This window comes from Monodelphis domestica, chromosome 1 (assembly GCF_027887165.1).
Source record: "Monodelphis domestica isolate mMonDom1 chromosome 1, mMonDom1.pri, whole genome shotgun sequence".
In the NCBI taxonomy this organism is placed as follows: Eukaryota; Metazoa; Chordata; class Mammalia; order Didelphimorphia; family Didelphidae; genus Monodelphis; species Monodelphis domestica.
The window spans coordinates 151,355,656-151,373,263 of record NC_077227.1 but is presented as its reverse complement, the minus strand read 5'-3'; the positions used below and the strand labels follow the sequence as shown (position 1 = coordinate 151,373,263).

Genomic DNA, 17,608 nt, shown 5'->3' with positions numbered 1-17,608 from the left:
ACAAAAAACATCTGAAAATGAATCCTGTGAAATATAATAGCCATAGTCAGCCTTAAAGAATAGGTATAAAAAGATATGTCTTCTCCTCTTCCCTTTCACTCTTATCAAAGTTGAATTCACAGGTGTGAAACACAGTATGTAAAATAAGAATTTTAAAAATTTGTTGATGGTTTTGCTGAGCATTTCCCACCTATTCTTTAAATTCTTTTTTGTATAGTTCTTTGGGTAGATAGATGTACATAGACAGAGGGAAATACAAGTGTTATTAAAACAAAGTTATCAACAAAAATTTATGTAAACTGTTTCAGTTAAATTGAGCCTATTTTGATAAAATGCTGATATACAATTTCAGATTAAAGTTCCTCAATAAGTAAAAGTTTAAGTCTCTTGGTTTGAATGTGGAATTTGTACAGTGTTTACCTATGATAATGTGATATTTCAAAAAACAGTATGAGGAGAGATATTTCAGATCATTGGAATATTATATAACCAAATACAGTATTAATGCTTACTTTATGTTAGGAGAAATAACATTTTTTCCTGTGTGGTAATTCAGGACCAAATTAAATAATTTCTTTCTCTTATTAATTCAGGTAAAATTAAAGAACCTTTTGAGAAGTTCACATCACAACAAGGTTCACAAATATCACAAGGAATTCTACCTACTGCAATTGAAGAAATTGTTTCAGAAGATGTCACTAATGTGCTGCTGAATTTCGAAATTAAAGAGGTGTGTGTATGTGTGTGTGTGTGTGTGTGTGTGTGTGTGTGTGTGTGTGTGTGTGAATATTTATAACTACTTTTTGTTTGAGAATAGTTAAAAGCTGAGAATTGCTTTTAGAAATTTGGAGTTAACCAACTCTTTGAAAGTAAAAATATCCTTATTATGAGTTTAATCTTCTGAAACTCCTATGCTTCAGTGGATTTGTATATTCCCTTCTGATATTCCTGTGCTTCTATGACTTTGTATACTCCCTTCAGTTATGCAGATCACAGTTCTTCCATGACATCTTACTCGTATTCTTGTCCATGTACTCCTGTGTATTCTTTGGGAGGATTTACTACCATTCTAGATGACTTAACATTGCAGAGATGTTAGTATGGCAACTCTCTGCCCATTTTTCATTTCTCACTCTTATCCTAAGTTTGGTTTCCCTTTTTGTGCTGATAGACATCTGTCTAGGAGCATCATCTTTTTTTGTGCCTTTTTTGTAAAATTCTTTGCTGGTAATGTGTTGTAGCTTACTCAGGAAAATATGCTTCTTGTTTTGAGTAGTGTGGACAGTCTGTTATCTTTTTCTTAGTGATATTTTAAACACCTTATATTGGCAATTCTTATCAAGTTTTAACCATATTTATTTAGCCACATATGACAGAGGGAAAATGTTAGTATGAACTGAGACTTGTTTTCTAAAAATTAAAATGAGATCTGGAATATACCTTGGCTTAGACTTAAGGAAATATTTTTAATATGAATGAGACATTTTAGGGAAGCAGAAAATAAAAGGTAAATTTAAAGGTTTAAAAAAAATCCTTAAGAGTAGAGAGGAGAATATTATATAGAAGATATTTGAGGGTAGCTAGTTGGCTCAGTGGATAGAGAGCCAGGCCTGGAGATTGGAGGTTCAAATTTGGCTCCAGGCACTTCTAGCTGTGTGACCCTTGGCAAGTCACGGAACCCCCGTTGCCCAGCCCTTAATGCTCTTCTACCTTAGATCTGTGAAGAGGAGAGATCTTTATGGAAATGTAGAGCCACTATAACATGCTCTCAAGATGATTTTATAATGCTAGAATTGATTGAGGAATCCTTAAATTTGCTTCCTGTACTTATTTCAGACAGACAGGAGGTGAAGGAACCTCCCACCTCTGACTCTTTGGGACACATCTTCTTCTGATGTAGGCCTACTCAAATCAGCTCTTCCTGTTCAAATTAAGACAAAAGGTGGTCCACCTCCTTCCATTCCTTCATATTCCCTATTAAAAGAGGAAGATGAGGGAAATATGCTAGTGATAAATTAATTGAGCAATATTGGCTCTACAAGATTTATGCAGTTCCCCCTGAGGAGGGTGTTGACCTGCATCTGGATCAACCTAGGCTACATGCCTGAGTTAGGGGGTATAGAAATCAATTCTCAAAAGGAAATTCAAAACACATTAAAAAAACTGAAATAGAAAAAAAAATTAAATTTTTGGGAAAAAAAGCCAAATCTATGTATATGAAAATTCTGAGTAAGCAAGAATAAATTAGCCCATAACAGGTTCTTTAATCAGGGCACCATTAAAATGATTTCTGTCCCACAAGCTTGTAGGGCAATTGTAGTAATAGAGCTTTTACCCATTGGCAGCGCATAATTATAGAAAATTGACATATTATAGAAGAGGGAAAAAAAAGGGACTAGTTTTTGAAGTAAAAGGGAAATATATAATTCCCTGATTTGATTTTTCTTTCAATCTCAGTGATCGGGAGCCAAAATGGCAGCCAAACTAAGGTACTTGTAGCAATCTGGCATGGGGGAGTCCAGCATCTGATGTTAAACAGCCGCTTCCTCAAACCTCAAAACAAATCTTCTGTCTTGGAGCAAATTCTCATCAATCCTATATAGACTGGTGATCTCTTTGACATTGTGCTTCTTGGTACTCTACAGTGGCTCTTTTGTGATATCTTCTTCTGGAATCAGACATAATTATTAGTAGAAGTCCCATAATATTTAAGAATCAGTGGCAGATTTCCACAGTCTAATGCTTTTGGCTATGCGTAGGTATTAGGGCTAATAAAATCAAATATTCTATTTCAAATATAAAGAGCAACCATAATGAAATTAAAAATTAAAAATTTAATAGTTCACATTCCATGACAATGTGTCAGCCAAAACAGTTTGTCTATGGACTTTTATAACAGTATTATCTCCAATCCAGTCATAGGAGGAGGGTAGAAATGAAAAAAAAAAAGCATTACAGAAGCTTTTTCACTTTTGGAGGGAAACAGTCTGAAAAGACTTAAAATTCACCTCCATACTCTTTGAGGTTCTTCCTCCACATACCATCATTTATCTAGATTTCTTTGGTCATACCTCTGGGGTCCCCCATACTGAGGGGGATTCCCACACTGAGTACCGTGTGGACGAACTTAATTTGAGGTGTTTTGATATGAGTCTTGATTTGACTCATTTGGATTATTATTTCTACATGAGTTTTTGTTATTATTTTTTCTAAAATTACTATTATTTCTAAAATTTACATTTTTGTATACCTGATTCCACTTTCTACACTTTATCATTAGGTGACCCCTTTTTCCACAAAAGTAACACATTAATCTTGTGTTGATTTGTGGATTCCTGCAGAGGGGCTATGGCCACTCCTTGATTTGCTTTTTCTTTTTCAATTTTTTTTTCTGTTAGTACTCTTTATTCCCTTCCTTAAAGTCTCCATTAAGTCACTGTTATCTCCATCTTTCTTTTCATGGCTATTAAAGACACAAACTGCTATTCTCCTTAATTCCTAGAGATCTATATTAGCCCAGTTAAAGGTCTATTCCCTCTAAGGGAAATACCCACTTATAATAAAAAAGGGAATTTAGTGAATATTAAACACCATATACTGTTCACTTAACAAGATATTGAGAGATTCAAGGTAAATACTCCTTCCTTTGAAGATGAGTTCATTGTGGTCATAAAAAAGCTTGAGACTACCAAATTTATGATCCCATGTGCTTTGATGTGGAATATTTGCTCCACGCCTTTTTAACAGAAAAAAAAAATAAGATTCTCTCTCTTGTTTATGAGGCCCAGGGAAGGGACACAATTCGGTGGCCAAAAGAAGACCTGAAATGGGACTCAAATGTGGAAAAAGATCACTTAAAATTATGTCTAGCTAGGAATGCAATATTAGATGCAATGAGAGCTTGCTCTGATAGACCTGGTACATGGACAAAATTTGAAAATCTTAAACAAAACATGATGAAAGCCCCTCTCAGTTTATGGATAGGCTTATTGAATGGGGAGGAAGATATGTAGACCTAGATCTTTCCAGAGAAAGGGATGTCAGGCAAATAAGACATTTCGTAAAGTACTGTTGTAAGGTAGTCAAAGACTATTTTAAGACTAACTTCCCTGGGGGAAGCTGGGTGGCTCAGTGGATTGAGAGTCCAGCTCAGATGTGGAGGTCCTGGGTTCAAATCTGTCTGCAGACACTTCCTAGCTTTGTGACCCTAGGCAAGTCACTTAACCCCCATTGCCTAGCCCTTACCACTCTTTTGCCTTAGAACCAATACCCAGTATTGATTCTAAGATGGCAGGTAAGGGTTTAAAAAAAAAAAAGACTAACTGCCCCGAAACTGGACTAATATCAATCTCAAAGAATTAAGAAGAGTAGTATTTTATGTCTTTAATGGCTATGAAAAGAATGATTAAGATAACAGAGACTTAGTGGAGGCATTAAGGAAGGAAATAAGGGTACTAATGGAAAAAAATTTGAAAAAGGAAAAAGCAAATCAAGGAGTGGCTGTCAGAGCCCAAGGGGAGAAGAACCCTAAAGGCTCTGACCATGGGCCGAGGGTCCCTTAGGTAGGAGCGAGAGAAAATAAAGACAAGAGAACACCTTTTTGGGGTCAGAAGGGCTTCAAGAGCTGATGGCAACTGCTAGCAAAGTTTATTGTATAGAGGCAGAGTTTATAAAGGAAAAAAACCACAAGAAATGAGGGAGCGGGAGGGTAGTATGAGTACATGTGGGGTTTAGCAAGTTCATGGTTAAAATAAGTACTAAACATGTTTTTCTCAAAACTGTTTTTCTGGCCATCTGTGTCTGCTTTCTAAGATTTTTTGTGTGCTAGGATAGGGGAGATGTTTACATTCCAAACTTTGTCCTCAGACCTGGAATATTATTTGCATGGCTTGGACCTTTGCTTACTTTCCCAGATCCCAAGCCCATTTGTCTCTGTCAAGTGACCATAGCCCATTTGTAGAAATCCAGAAATCAACCATTAATGTATCACTTTTGTGGGAAAAGGGGTCATGTAATGATAAACTGTGGGAAGTGGGATCAGGTATACAAAAATATAAATTTCACAAATTATAGTAACTAGGAATAATAACAATTATAGAAATAATAATCCAAATGAGGCAAATCATGACCCACAACAAAACACCCAAAATGGGGCCTGTTTATACTCAGGGTAAGAATTCCTCTCAAGGTGGGGGACCCCAGAGAAATAGCCAGGGATCTTTTTTATGGTCTGAGGGTTGGGAAAGGGCTCTGGAATCAGAGAGGGATACCTTTGACCTTGATGTTTTAATGCCAGTTATTCCAGTCCATTCTCTTCCCCCAAAGTAATAAACCTCATGTAACTCTGAAGGTTGGAAACTCATACTGTAATGGCCTCTTAGACATTGGAGCTTCCAGGTCAGTTTTGGTGAGTAACCTGATTCTGAGTGCAATTCTATTGGCACTCTAAATGTATTAGGTATATCAGGAGCACCTCTAAATGTCCCAAAACTTTCCCCTTGAATGGTGTCTGTGGGACTTCTATCAGTAGAACATTCTTTCCTTTTAATGCCTGGTTCCCCTATAAATCTGTTAGGGGGAGATCTTTTATGCAAACTAAGAGTCACAATAACATGCTCTTAAGATGACTATAATGCAGGAATCACCTGAGGAATCCTTAAATTTACTCCCTGTACTTCTTTTAGACAGTCAGGAGGTGAAATAGTCTCCCCACCCCCCACCTTTGAAATCTCATCTGCTATACCTGAGTTTCTCTGGGCCACATATTCTAGATGCTCCTATTCAGAGTAAGACACAAGGTGGTCCACCTCCTTCCTTTACCCAGTATCCCCTGTCAACAGAGGCAATTGAGGAAATTACCTCAGTGATATAGTCATTGATTAAGCTAGGAATAATAATTGCATGCAAATCTGAATATAATACACCTATTCTACCTGTAAAGAAGCCAAAATTAGGTCCAGATGGAAAACAAGTCTATCGATTTGTATGGGATTTAAAGGCTATAAATAATTATGCCATAAAAAGACATCCTGTGGTTCCAAACCCAGCCAAAATTATCTCCTCTATTCCCAACACAGCCACATATTTTACTGTGGTGGATCTGTGCTCAGCATTCTTCTCAATCCCTATCCATGAAAATTCCAAGAATATATTTGCCTTCATCTGGAAAGGTTCCCATTGACATGGTCCTGGTTACCACAAAGTTTTGTGGTCAGTCCTATGTTGTTCTCACAAATTATAAACAAGATTTAGAAAATATCAATTTTCAGGAGAGCTGTTTGATACAATTTGTAGATGATCTACTTTTGGCTTCACCAAATGCCACAGTATGCCAGGAAGATAGTAAACATCTTCTTTTAGAGCTACATAAGAGAGGCCACAGGGTCTCTTAAGGCAAAGGTTCAATGGTGTCTCCACAAAGTGGAATATTTAGGGTTTGTTTTAACTGCTGGTGCCCACTCCATTTTCCCTAAGTGCATTGAAGACACTCAGAAATTAACTGCCCCTTCCACTAAGAAACAGTTAAGGGTAATTCGGGGAACAACAGGGTTTTGTAGGCAGTGGATCCCTTGCTATGGGGAAATCACTAAACCCCTTTATAAGTCTGACAAAAAATTCAGTCCCCGAACCACTTAGATTAAAGGTGGAACACTTGTCAGCTCTTTCAAAATTAAAACAGGCTAGGGGACAGCTGGGTACCTCAGTGGATTGAGAACCAGGCCTAGAGATGGGAAGTCCTAGCTTCAAATCTGACCTTAGACATTTCTCAGCTGTGTGACCTTGGGCAACTCTCTTAACCCCCCCCCCCCCATTGCCTAGCTCTTACCACTCTTCTGCCTCAGAACCAATACACAATATTCATTCTAAGACAGAAGGTAAGGGTTTAAAAAAATTCCATATTACAAAAAGCCATTTATCTTATATATACACAAACAGAGAAGAGTAGCTTCAGGTGTTTTAAATCAATCTTCAGGACCTGTTTATCATCCAGTTGCTTATTATTTGGCCCAGATGGACCCAGTAGCTCCAGGAGTCCTGCCATGTCTTAGAGAAGTAGGTGCTACAGTTTTGTTAGTAACTAAATCTACTGATCTAGTATTAGGGTGCCCATTAACCATGATGTGCCCACATGAAATTGAGACATTGTTTTTAAGGCACAGAACACAGGCATTTTCAGATCAAAGACTTGCTAGATATGAGGTAACTTTGTTAGATATTGAAAATATTACCTTGAAACACTATACAGTCCTTAATCCTGCTACCTTGCTTCCAGATTTATAAGTTTCAGGGGAATTATTGCACAATTGATAATCTTTAGTGTCCATGGCTAAAAAGCCTCAAGATAATCTCCTTGATATCCCTTTAGATAACTCAGATTCACTGATGGTTCCTCCTTTATGTGGGATGGCATATGCTACACTGGAACTGCTGTAGTCACAGAATTTGCCATTGTGTGGTCAGCTTCACTGTCCTCAAATATTAGTGCTCAAGGTTCAGAACCCATAGTTTTAAACATGCATGTATAATTGCCAAAGACAAGAAGGCAACGATTTTTACAGATTCTAGGTATGCATTTGGAATATTTCATGCAGTATGTATGCTATGACTTTAATGGGGATTTTTATCATAAGCTGGAAAATGTATCACAAAAAATGGAGAGATCATTAATGAAGTGCTTTCCACTTTCCAGCTACCTGAAGCCCTAGCTGTAGTTCATTGCTCTTCCCATACAGTTGTAACTCACCCTGTCTCTAGAGGGAACCACTGGGCAGATATTGATTACAGCAATGCTCACTGCCTCAGAAGGACCTGAATGATTTTAACTTTGCCAACTAGTAACAACTCAAATTTATCCCTCTCTTAAAATGAACAGGAAGTGGAAATAAAAGTTTAAAGCAAAACAGGTAAACGGAGTATGGGTGTCATCTGAAGGAAAACCCCTAGTCTCTAGAAGTTTTTATCACCAAATATGCTTATCCGTTCACAAAAATGGTCACTGGCTCTTTTAAAAGGGTATGGAAAGCCCCTGATATAACTACCATAGCCCCTAAAGTGTATGCTTCCCGCCCAACCTGTCAGACATATAATCAACATGCATTTTGTGGCTAAGTGTTTGGTGGGTGCTCTTTGGCTTACACACCTTTTGAGCATCTTCAAATCAACTTTATCATGATGCCAAAGACCGAACATTATAAATTTTGTCTATTTATAGTGGACCAGATGGGCAGAAGCATTTCCTAGAGCCAGAGCCACAGAGGCTTTGCTTAAAAGAAATTATATTCCTGGCTTTGGCCTGCCAGCACAAATTGATTCAGTCAGCTGAACTCATTTTACAGATTTGGTTCTATCCCAAATTTATTCTTGTTTGGGGGATCACTCCTAAATTCCATATACCACATCATTCCCAGAGCTCATGCCAATTTGAGAGAATGAATAGAGATCTTGATAGAGATCTCCAAGACTATGATAAGAAAATTGTTCACTGAAACTTACTTAAAATGGCCTGAAGTTCTCCCTCTAGCCCTCTTTTATCTTTGAAGCCAGCCCAGGGGAGATCTACACATATCATCATTTGAGATGCTTTTTGGACACCCCCTTATACAGGCTAAGCCTTTTTCTTCTGCATACACATCATTACTAGGCAGGGGTGGGGTGGGAGGGGATACTTCAATTGCTTCCTATGTATAGGACTTGCAGATCAAATTGTGAGAACTCCATGAATCTGGAGCTGCAGTACAAGCAGGACCTATAGACTTCTCACTTTATGACGTACAACCAGAAGATAAGGTGTACATAAAGAACTTCTAGCGAGCTGGAGGAACCCAGCCTATGTAGGAATCTCCATTTCAAGTATTGTTAATCACCCTAACAGCTACCAAAATTGGAGAAAAGTACTCTTGGATTACTTTCTCACAAGTAAAAGGAATACCTTCTATTGACACTGATTGGCTGTATCCTGTCACTTGCATTGGACATAAAAGTCCATAAATAAGTGTACACTTTTGGCTGACACTTCAAATTCCTGAATTTTTTTATTGCTTTTTAAAAATTTGCAATAGAATATTTGATTTATTTCCTTTCTTCTTTTACTTGAAGTACATGTAATCAGTATTAATGTTTTGCATTTTGAAGGATAAGTTTACAATATCTATTACTTTAATATCAATGCATACCCAAAAAGCCTTAGACTATGGAAACTTGCCATTGATTGTTAAATATTGTGGAACTTTGATTAATAATTGTGTCTGATTCCAGAAGAAGAGATCACAAAAGAGCCATTGTACAATGCCAAGAAGCAAAAGGTCAAGGAGACCAACAATCCTTGTGTGATTGATGAGATCTGCACCAAGACAGAGGACTTGTTTTGAGGTTCGAAGTAGGAGCTGTTTGACAATGGCAGACTCAGGATTTCCCTGTGCCAGATTCAGACAAGTACCTAAGTTTGGCTGTCATTTTGCCTCCCCTACCCCTAAGATCTAAGATAAAATCAGACCAGGGAATCACATGCTTCCCGTTTACTTCAAAATCTAGTCCCTTTTCTCTCTTTATAGTATGGCAATTTCCTGTAGTCCTGGCTAACAATGGGTAAGTACTATATGACTACAATTGTTCTGCAGACTTGTAGGTCATAAACCACTTTAATTGAGCCTTGCTAGTAATACAGGGAACTGTTATGGATTTATTCTTTTTTACTCATAATTTTTATATACCTAGCTTTTGAGATTTTTTCTCCCAAAATTTAATTTTGTCTTCTATTGTTTTTATGTTTTTTGTTTTTCTTTTGATAATTGACCCCATAACTCAACCCTGTATCCTAAGTTAATCCAGGTGTTAGTCAACACCCTCCTTGGGGTTGTATATTTTTTTGTAAAATCCAAGATTTAAAATTTTTTGAAGAAATTTTAGGAAAAGAGGCTTGCTAACTCCCTGAATCAAGAAAATGGACTATTTGGAGAAGGTGCCATAAAGAAGCCTACACCACATCAGATGATCCAGAATGAACTTTGGGATGTAGTCAACAAAACTGAAAGGGGTTGAACACATTTATTATGAATATAAATTCTTATGCCAAAGAGGATTGCCCCCTAATTGGCTTTTTGTCAATGCACATACTATTCCTTAGTTTTGCTCTCGTTTATTTTCCTCTTATCTCCAACGATTGTAATTTCCTCTTTGGACGTACAATATTGTATGCACCTTTAGCTAGAAGATCTTTAGAGGTACAGGCTAATTATGTGAAAAGATTCATGGGGAGACTAGGCATATAAATCTGGGAGATATCATCATGCTTGTCTCCCAATAGAATCACAACGGGAATTGTCAAGATAGAATTATCTCTTCCTTTGTCTATTTTTAGTTAATCAAATCAAGAACTTAAAATACCCATACTTAGTAGCTAGCTAACTATTAGGTAAAGAGAATTCACAAGTCATCAACTAGAGATCACTGCCTAGCCCTGGACAGTGCTAGGCAAATTGGGAGCCTGCAAATGGTTCCTGTAAAGAGGGGAAGAGACAGGAAGTGATGGGGAAAGGGGGTATAAAAGAAGAGACCAGCATGGTCTGGTCTCATTCCTTCCTGGGCTTTTGGAGATACTGGCTACAGACAATCCTTCCTTGAGTTTTGGAGAGACTCTTTCCTTTGATTCTGAGCTGGTGAGTAGAACTGAAGAGACATGCTTTTCCTTGGAGCTATTCTGTGTTGGTGGGAGGCTGAAGACACCACTGGGACTTCTGGCTGAGGACTACCAGGACTTTCACGTGGAGATCGGGACTTGAGGGAGCCCCAACCAGGAGCTGAGCCAGACTTGAATGGAGCAGCATATAGGGCGGTAAACTGGACAAGACTCTGTCTCCTTCCTATATTTTCCACTTTCAATATCTCTACCTTATTATAAATAAAAGCTGGTAACAGCTTTTCTGACTTAAGGGCTATTATTTTATAAACAGCGACTGCAATTTCACTTTTATAACTCCCATATTGAGTCAAAACCCAATTTTGATTGTTACCGAACCAAATTATAGTATTGATTCTAACATACAAAATAAGGTGTTTTTTTTTTTTAAAAAGAAGTTACATATTAAGTTCCTGCACATTGCTAGAACAGTATTAATGATTTCCTCTTGCCATTTTTTCTTTATTGTCATATAGCTTTAGAAATTTTGGTTTAATCTAATTCTGAGACATAGGCCTATATCAAAAAAGAATATTTCAAAGGAGTAAGTTACTTTTAATTAGGAGTTTTGTTCCTCCTAGCAGATAGATAAATGTACAGTACAGTACAACTTAGCATTTATAACTTTAATGGACATTAGCTTAAAAATGAATAACATTTGAATTGCTAATACTTCATTCTACCATATCAGGAGAATGTGGCTCTTCACATTTACAAAAATATTTTTGTTTTTTTCTGTTTTGAGTGGTCTTCATGTTTTGCTTTTGTTTTCTAAAACTGTTTTCTTTATCTATGTTTAGTAGTTCTTCCTGCTTACCATTTGATTTTTTGGGTGTGATTTATGAAACCTCACTATTATTGGAAAATTTGACACTGCACTGAGTAAAAGATGAAATGATTGAGTAAACAAAAGTTTGATCTTCTGAGCATATCAATTTATTTATTTTCCTTCCATTCATTTATTTGCTTATTTTTCCATTTGAATTAGTTTATTTAGTGAATTTAGAACATTATTCCTTGGTTGTAATATCACATTATTTTCCTCCCTTCCCTACCCCCACAATTTGTTCAGCCATTCCCAAATTGAAGGGCATCCCCTCATTTTCCAATTTTTGCCACCACAAAGAGCGCAGGAATCTATCTGCATATCAATTTATTAAGTAATGCATACCAGTTGCCTAACAAATTGGGACCAATCTCTTTTCTCAGTTTGGGGCTAGATCCTGAATACAGGGGGTGACAGACTTTTATACCATAAAACCAATTAAATAAGACCAATTAAAAGGAAACATTATAATAGTAGGTAATCAAATTTCTAATTAGATGACAGATTTGGGACTCTCCAAGTTGGGAGGGGGTGAATGGACAGCAGAGATAGCCCATTCTTCCCCAAGTATCTGTATACAATCAAAGGAACATGGAAACAATAACTGATCAATATGGGGCTAGTTTTCAGATAAGACATATAGCTTGCTTAGACAGATAATTCTGGGAAAATTCCTTATAATCAGTCTTTGAATCTGACTGTATTTCTGGTCAGCATAATGTAGGTCTTTTATTGAGAGTATTTAAATAGCAGATACAGGTAGTCTAGTTTCCCAGCCAGGCAGAGCTAGATTAAAACAAGGCAATGAGGTTTTTATCTCAGTTTCACAAATGATAATAAACTTCTCATAAAACAACAGCTTGGATTAGACCTATAATTGAATAGACAGGGATCTAAGCTAACTCGAGTTGAATTACAAGATAGAGTCAGTGTGGTTTACTCCATTCCCACATTTAACCACTTGCTATCTTAATGCCCTCAATGCCTTCAGTTTTCTTATGACATGACACTGTTATTTATTTGCTACTTTTTAATTATTGGAAACTTGATCACTAGGTTAAGGACCTTTAAACCCCAAAGAATTGGATAATGAAATTGAGTTTACTAATCCTATTTCCTAATTGTATATGCTGCATATATATTCTCATTGTCACTCTAGACAGTTTTCAGATCACTTGGTAAAAATTAGATATACTATAAAAGACAGTGAAAATTCTTAACATAATGTTTTAGAAGGAAAAAGACCTTGACTTTTGGCTACCACAGGTGTTTACTACCTTTATTACTTTGTTGGTAATGACATTATCTTTAAACAGTAAAATCAATACATTACTTTCTTTTTGTGGATTCCTCTGAAATTTTTTTCTGTTATTAGTTAACTAGGTTTTTCCCACAAATGGACTATGTTTTAAACCTACAAGTGGGAACCAGCTCATTTGTAAATGGGCAGATAACCCAAAAGGCAAGGCAGCATGCTTCTGTGTTCTTGAAGGCAATGAGAACAAAATATAATGGCCTTAAAGAACCTTTGCTGTATGCCAGGTGTTATGTGTTAGGTGTGGAAAAGCCAAAAACAAATAATGAACAGTTCCTGTCTTACATTTTTATCAATATCTTTTTTTCCCCTAATGGAACAAAAAAAAATCAAAAACTAAAAAAAGAAGGAAAAAAAGTTTATTAAAATCAATCAACACATCATCTAATAAGTTTAATAGTATGTTCAGTATTGCCATCCCTCAAATGAAGAAAGTCAGGTTCATTTTCTGATTTTGTTTACAGAGAAAATTTTGGCTATTAACATGTAAGGGGGAAAAATGGCTTATTTTTTTTTCACTTTAAACATTATTTTATTTGGTCATTTCCAAACATTATTCATTGGAAACAAAGATCATTTTCTTTTCCTCCCCCCCACTCCCTTCACACCACCTCTCCCATAGCCGGTGCACGATTCAACTGGGTATCATTTATATTCTTGGTTAGAACCCATTTCCATGTTGTTGGTATTTGCATTCGAGTGTTCAATTGGAGTCTCTCCTCAGTTGTATCCCCTTCCCCCCTGTAGTCAAGCAGTTGCTTTTCCTTGGTGTTTTTACTCCCATAGTTTATCCTCTGCTTGGGGATAGTGTTTTTTAGATCCCTGCAGATTGTTTAGGGACATTGCATTGACACTAATGGAGAAGTCCATTACGTTTGATTGTACCATGTGTATCAGTCTCTGTGTATAATGTTTTCCTGGTTCTGCTCCTTTCGCTCTGCATCACTTCTTGGAGGTCGTTCCAGTCTCCATGGAATTCCTCCACTTTATTATTCCTTTTAGCACAATAGTATTCCATCACCAACATATACCACAATTTGTTCAGCCATTCCCCAACTGAAGGGCATCCCCTCATTTTCCAATTTTTGGCCACCACAAAGAGTGCAGCTATGAATATTCTTGTACAAGTCTTTTTCCTTATTATCTCTTTGGGGTACAAACCCAGCAGTGCTATGGCTGGATCAAAGGGCAGACAGTCTCTTATCACCCTTTGGGCATAGTTCCAAATTGCCCTCCAGAATGGTTGGATCAATTCACAGCTCCACCAGCAATGAATTAATGTCCCTACTTTGCCACATCCCCTCCAGCATTCATTACTTTCCTTTGCTGTCATGTTAGCCAATCTGCTAGGTATGAGGCGATACCTCAGGGTTGTTTTAATTTGCATCTCTCTGATTATAAGAGATTTAGAACACTTTTTCATGTGCTTATTAATAGTTTTGATTTCTTTGGCTGAGAACTGCCTGTTCATGTCCCTTGCCCATTTATCAATTGAAGAATGGCTTGATTTTTTTGTACAATTAATGTAGCTCTTTGTAAATTTGAGTAATTAAACCTTTGTCAGAGGTTTTTTTAAAGATTGTTTCCCAATTTGTTTCTTCCCTTCTGATTTTAGTTACATTAGTTTTTCTTGTTCAAAACCTTTTTAATTTGATGTATTCCAGATTATTTATTTTGCATTTTGTGACTCTAAGTCTTGCTTGGTTTTAAAGCCTCTCCCTTCCCAAAGGTCTGACATGTATACTATTCTGTGTTCGCCTAATTTTCTTATAGTTTCCTTCTTTATGTTCAAGTCATTCACCCATTTTGAATTTATCTTGGTGTAGGGTGTGAGGTGTTGATCTAAACCTAATCTTTGCCACACTGTCCTCCAATTTTCCCAGCAGTTTTTATGAAATAGTGGATTTTTGTACCAAAAGCTGGGATCTATGGGTTTGTCATATACTGTCTTGCTACGGTCACTTAGCCCGAGTCTATTCCACTGATCATTCTTTCTGTCTCTTAGCCAGTACCAAATTGTTTTGATGACCGCTGCTTTATAATATAGTCTGAGATCTGGGACTGCAAGGCCCCCTTCCTTTGTATTTTTTTTCATTATTTCCCTGGATATGCTTGATCCTTTGTTCTTCCAAATGAACTTTGTTATGGTTTTTTCTAGATCAGTAAAAAATTTTTTTGGAAGTTCCATGGATATGGCAATAAATATATAGATGAGTTTGGGTAGGATGGTCATTTTTATTATATTGGCTCATCCTACCCATGAGCAGTTAATGTTTTTCCAATTGTTCAAGTCTAGTTTTAGTTGTGTGGAGAGTGTTTTGTAGTTGTGTTCATAAAGTTCCTGTGTTTGTCTTGGGAGATAGAGTCCTAAGTATTTTATTTTGTCTAAGGTAATTTTGAATGGGATTTCTCTTTCTAGTTCTTGCTGCTGAGCTGTGTTGGAAATATATAGAAGTGCTGATGACATATGTGGGTTTATTTTGTAGCCGGCAACTTTGCTAAAGTTATTGATTATTTTGATTAGCTTTTTGGTTGAATCGCTACGATTCTTTAAGTAGACCATCATGTCATACGCAAAGAGTGATAACTTGGTCTCCTCATTGCCAATTTTAATGCCTTCAATTTCTTTTTCTTCTCTAATTGCTACTGCTAGTGTTTCTAGTACAATGTCAAATAATAGAGGTGATAATGGGCATCCTTGTTTCACTCCTGATCTTAATGGGAATACATCTAGTTTATCCCCATTGCAGATGATATTAGTTGATGGTTTTAGATATATACTGTTTATTATTTTGGGAACGACCCTTCTATTCCTATGCTTTCTAGTGTTTTTAATTGGAATGGTTGTTGTATTTTATCAAAAGCTTTTTCTGCATCTATTGAAATAATCATGTAATTTTTGTTGGTTTGCTTATTGATGTGGTCAATTATGTGGATAGTTTTCCTAATACTGAACCAGCCCTGCATCCCTGGTATAAATCCTACTTGATCATAGTGAATGACTCTTCTGATCACTTGCTGGAGTCTTTTTGCTAGTATCCTATTTAAGATTTTTGCATCTATATTCATTAGGGAGATTGGTCTATAATTTTCTTTCTCTGTTTTTGGCCTGCCTGGCTTTGGAATTAGTACCATGTTTGTGTCATAAAAGGAATTTGGTAGAACTCCCTCTTTGCTTATTATGTCAAATAGTTTGTATAGTATTGGGGTTAGTTGTTCTTTGAATGTTCGATAGAATTCACTGGTGAATCCATCAGGCCCTGGGGATTATTTCTTAGGAAGTTCTTTAATGACCTGTTGGATTTCCGTTTCTGATATGGGATTATTTAAGAAATCTATTTCTTCTTCTGTTAGTCTAGGCAGTTTATATTTTTGTAGATATTCATCCATATCACCTAGGTTGGTATATTTATTGCCATATAGTTGGGCAAAGTAGTTTTTAATGATTGCCTTAATTTCCTCTTCATTGGAAGTGAGGTCCCCCTTTTCATCCTTGATGCTGTTAATTTGCCTTTCTTCATTCCTTTTTTTAATTAGATTCACCAGTACTTTGTCTATTTTGTCTGTTTTTTCAAAGTACCAGCTTCTAGTCTTATTTATTAAAGCAATAGTTCTTTGACTTTCAAATTTATTAATTTCTCCCTTAATTTTTAGGATCTCTAGTTTGGTTTTCTTCTGGGGGATTTTAATTTGTTCGATCTCAAGTTTTTTGATTTGCATTTCCAACTCATTGATCTCTGCCCTCCCTAATTTGTTAATATATGCACTCATGGATATGAATTTTCCTCTAAGTACAGCTTTGGCTGCATCCCATAAGGTTTGAAAGAATGTCTCACCATTGTCATTTTCCTCAATGAAATTATTGTTTCTATGATTTCTTCTCTAACTATCCGATTTTGGAGTATCATATTAATTAATTTCCAATTAATTTTTGATTTGGCTCTCCATGTACCCTTTCTGATCAATATTTTTATTGCTTTATGATCTGAAAAGGTTGCATTTATTATTTCTGCTTTTCTGCATTTGAGTGCCATGTTTCTGTGACCTAGTGTATGATCTATTTTTGTGAATGTGCCATGTGGTGCTGAAAAGAAGGTGTATTCCTTTTTGTCCCTATTTATTTTTCTCCATATGTCTATTAATTCTAATTTTTCTAAAATTTCATTCACCTCTTTTACCTCTTTCTTATTTATTTTTTGGTTTGATTTGTCTAAATTTGATAGTGGTTGGTTCAAGTCTCCTACTAATATGGTTTTACTGTCTATTTCCTCCTTCAATTCTCCTAGTTTCTCCATTAAAAATTTGGATGCTATACCATTTGGTGCATACATGTTGATTAGTGATATTTCCTCATTGTCTATACTCCCTTTTAGCAGAATATATTTACCTTCCCTATCCTTTTTGATCAGGTCTATTTGTGCTTTGGCTTTGTCAGATATCATGATTACAACTCCTGCCTTCTTTCTATCAGTTGAGGCCCAAAAGGTCTTACTCCAACCTTTAATTTTAACCTTGTGAGTGTCAACCCATCTCATATGTGTTTCTTGAAGACAACATATGGTAGGGTTTGGGGTTCTAATCCACTTTGCTATTTGTCTACATTTTATGGGTGAGTTCATCCCATTCACGTTCAAAGTTATGATTGTCACTTGTGGATTCCCTGGCATTTTGATATCTTCCCCTAGTTCTGACCTTTCTTCTTTAGCTATATCCTTTTGAACCAGTGATTTACTTTAGGTCAGTCCCCCTAGTCCCCTCCCTTGAGATGCTTCCCTTTGTAGCCCCTCCCTTT

The 17,608-nt window shown here is 36.5% G+C and overlaps 1 protein-coding gene and 1 long non-coding RNA gene across 5 annotated transcripts in view; one reads left to right on the top strand and one right to left on the bottom strand.

Moving 5' to 3' along the window:
* VPS13C (vacuolar protein sorting 13 homolog C) overlaps positions 1 to 17,608 on the top strand; it is a 213,826-nt gene that overhangs the window by 108,512 nt on the left and 87,706 nt on the right. For all 4 annotated transcript variants that reach the window (XM_056807955.1, XM_056807953.1, XM_056807969.1 and 1 more), the window contains one exon: positions 594 to 730. In XM_056807955.1, the coding sequence (XP_056663933.1) occupies positions 594 to 730 (137 nt within the window). The remainder of the gene's footprint in view (positions 1 to 593; positions 731 to 17,608) is intronic.
* LOC103099715 (uncharacterized) lies at positions 2,241 to 7,415 on the bottom strand. The gene is made up of 2 exons (XR_460598.3): positions 7,230 to 7,415; positions 2,241 to 2,668 (listed from the first exon to the last, which is right to left on the bottom strand). It is a non-coding gene; the product is annotated as an uncharacterized LOC103099715 (long non-coding RNA).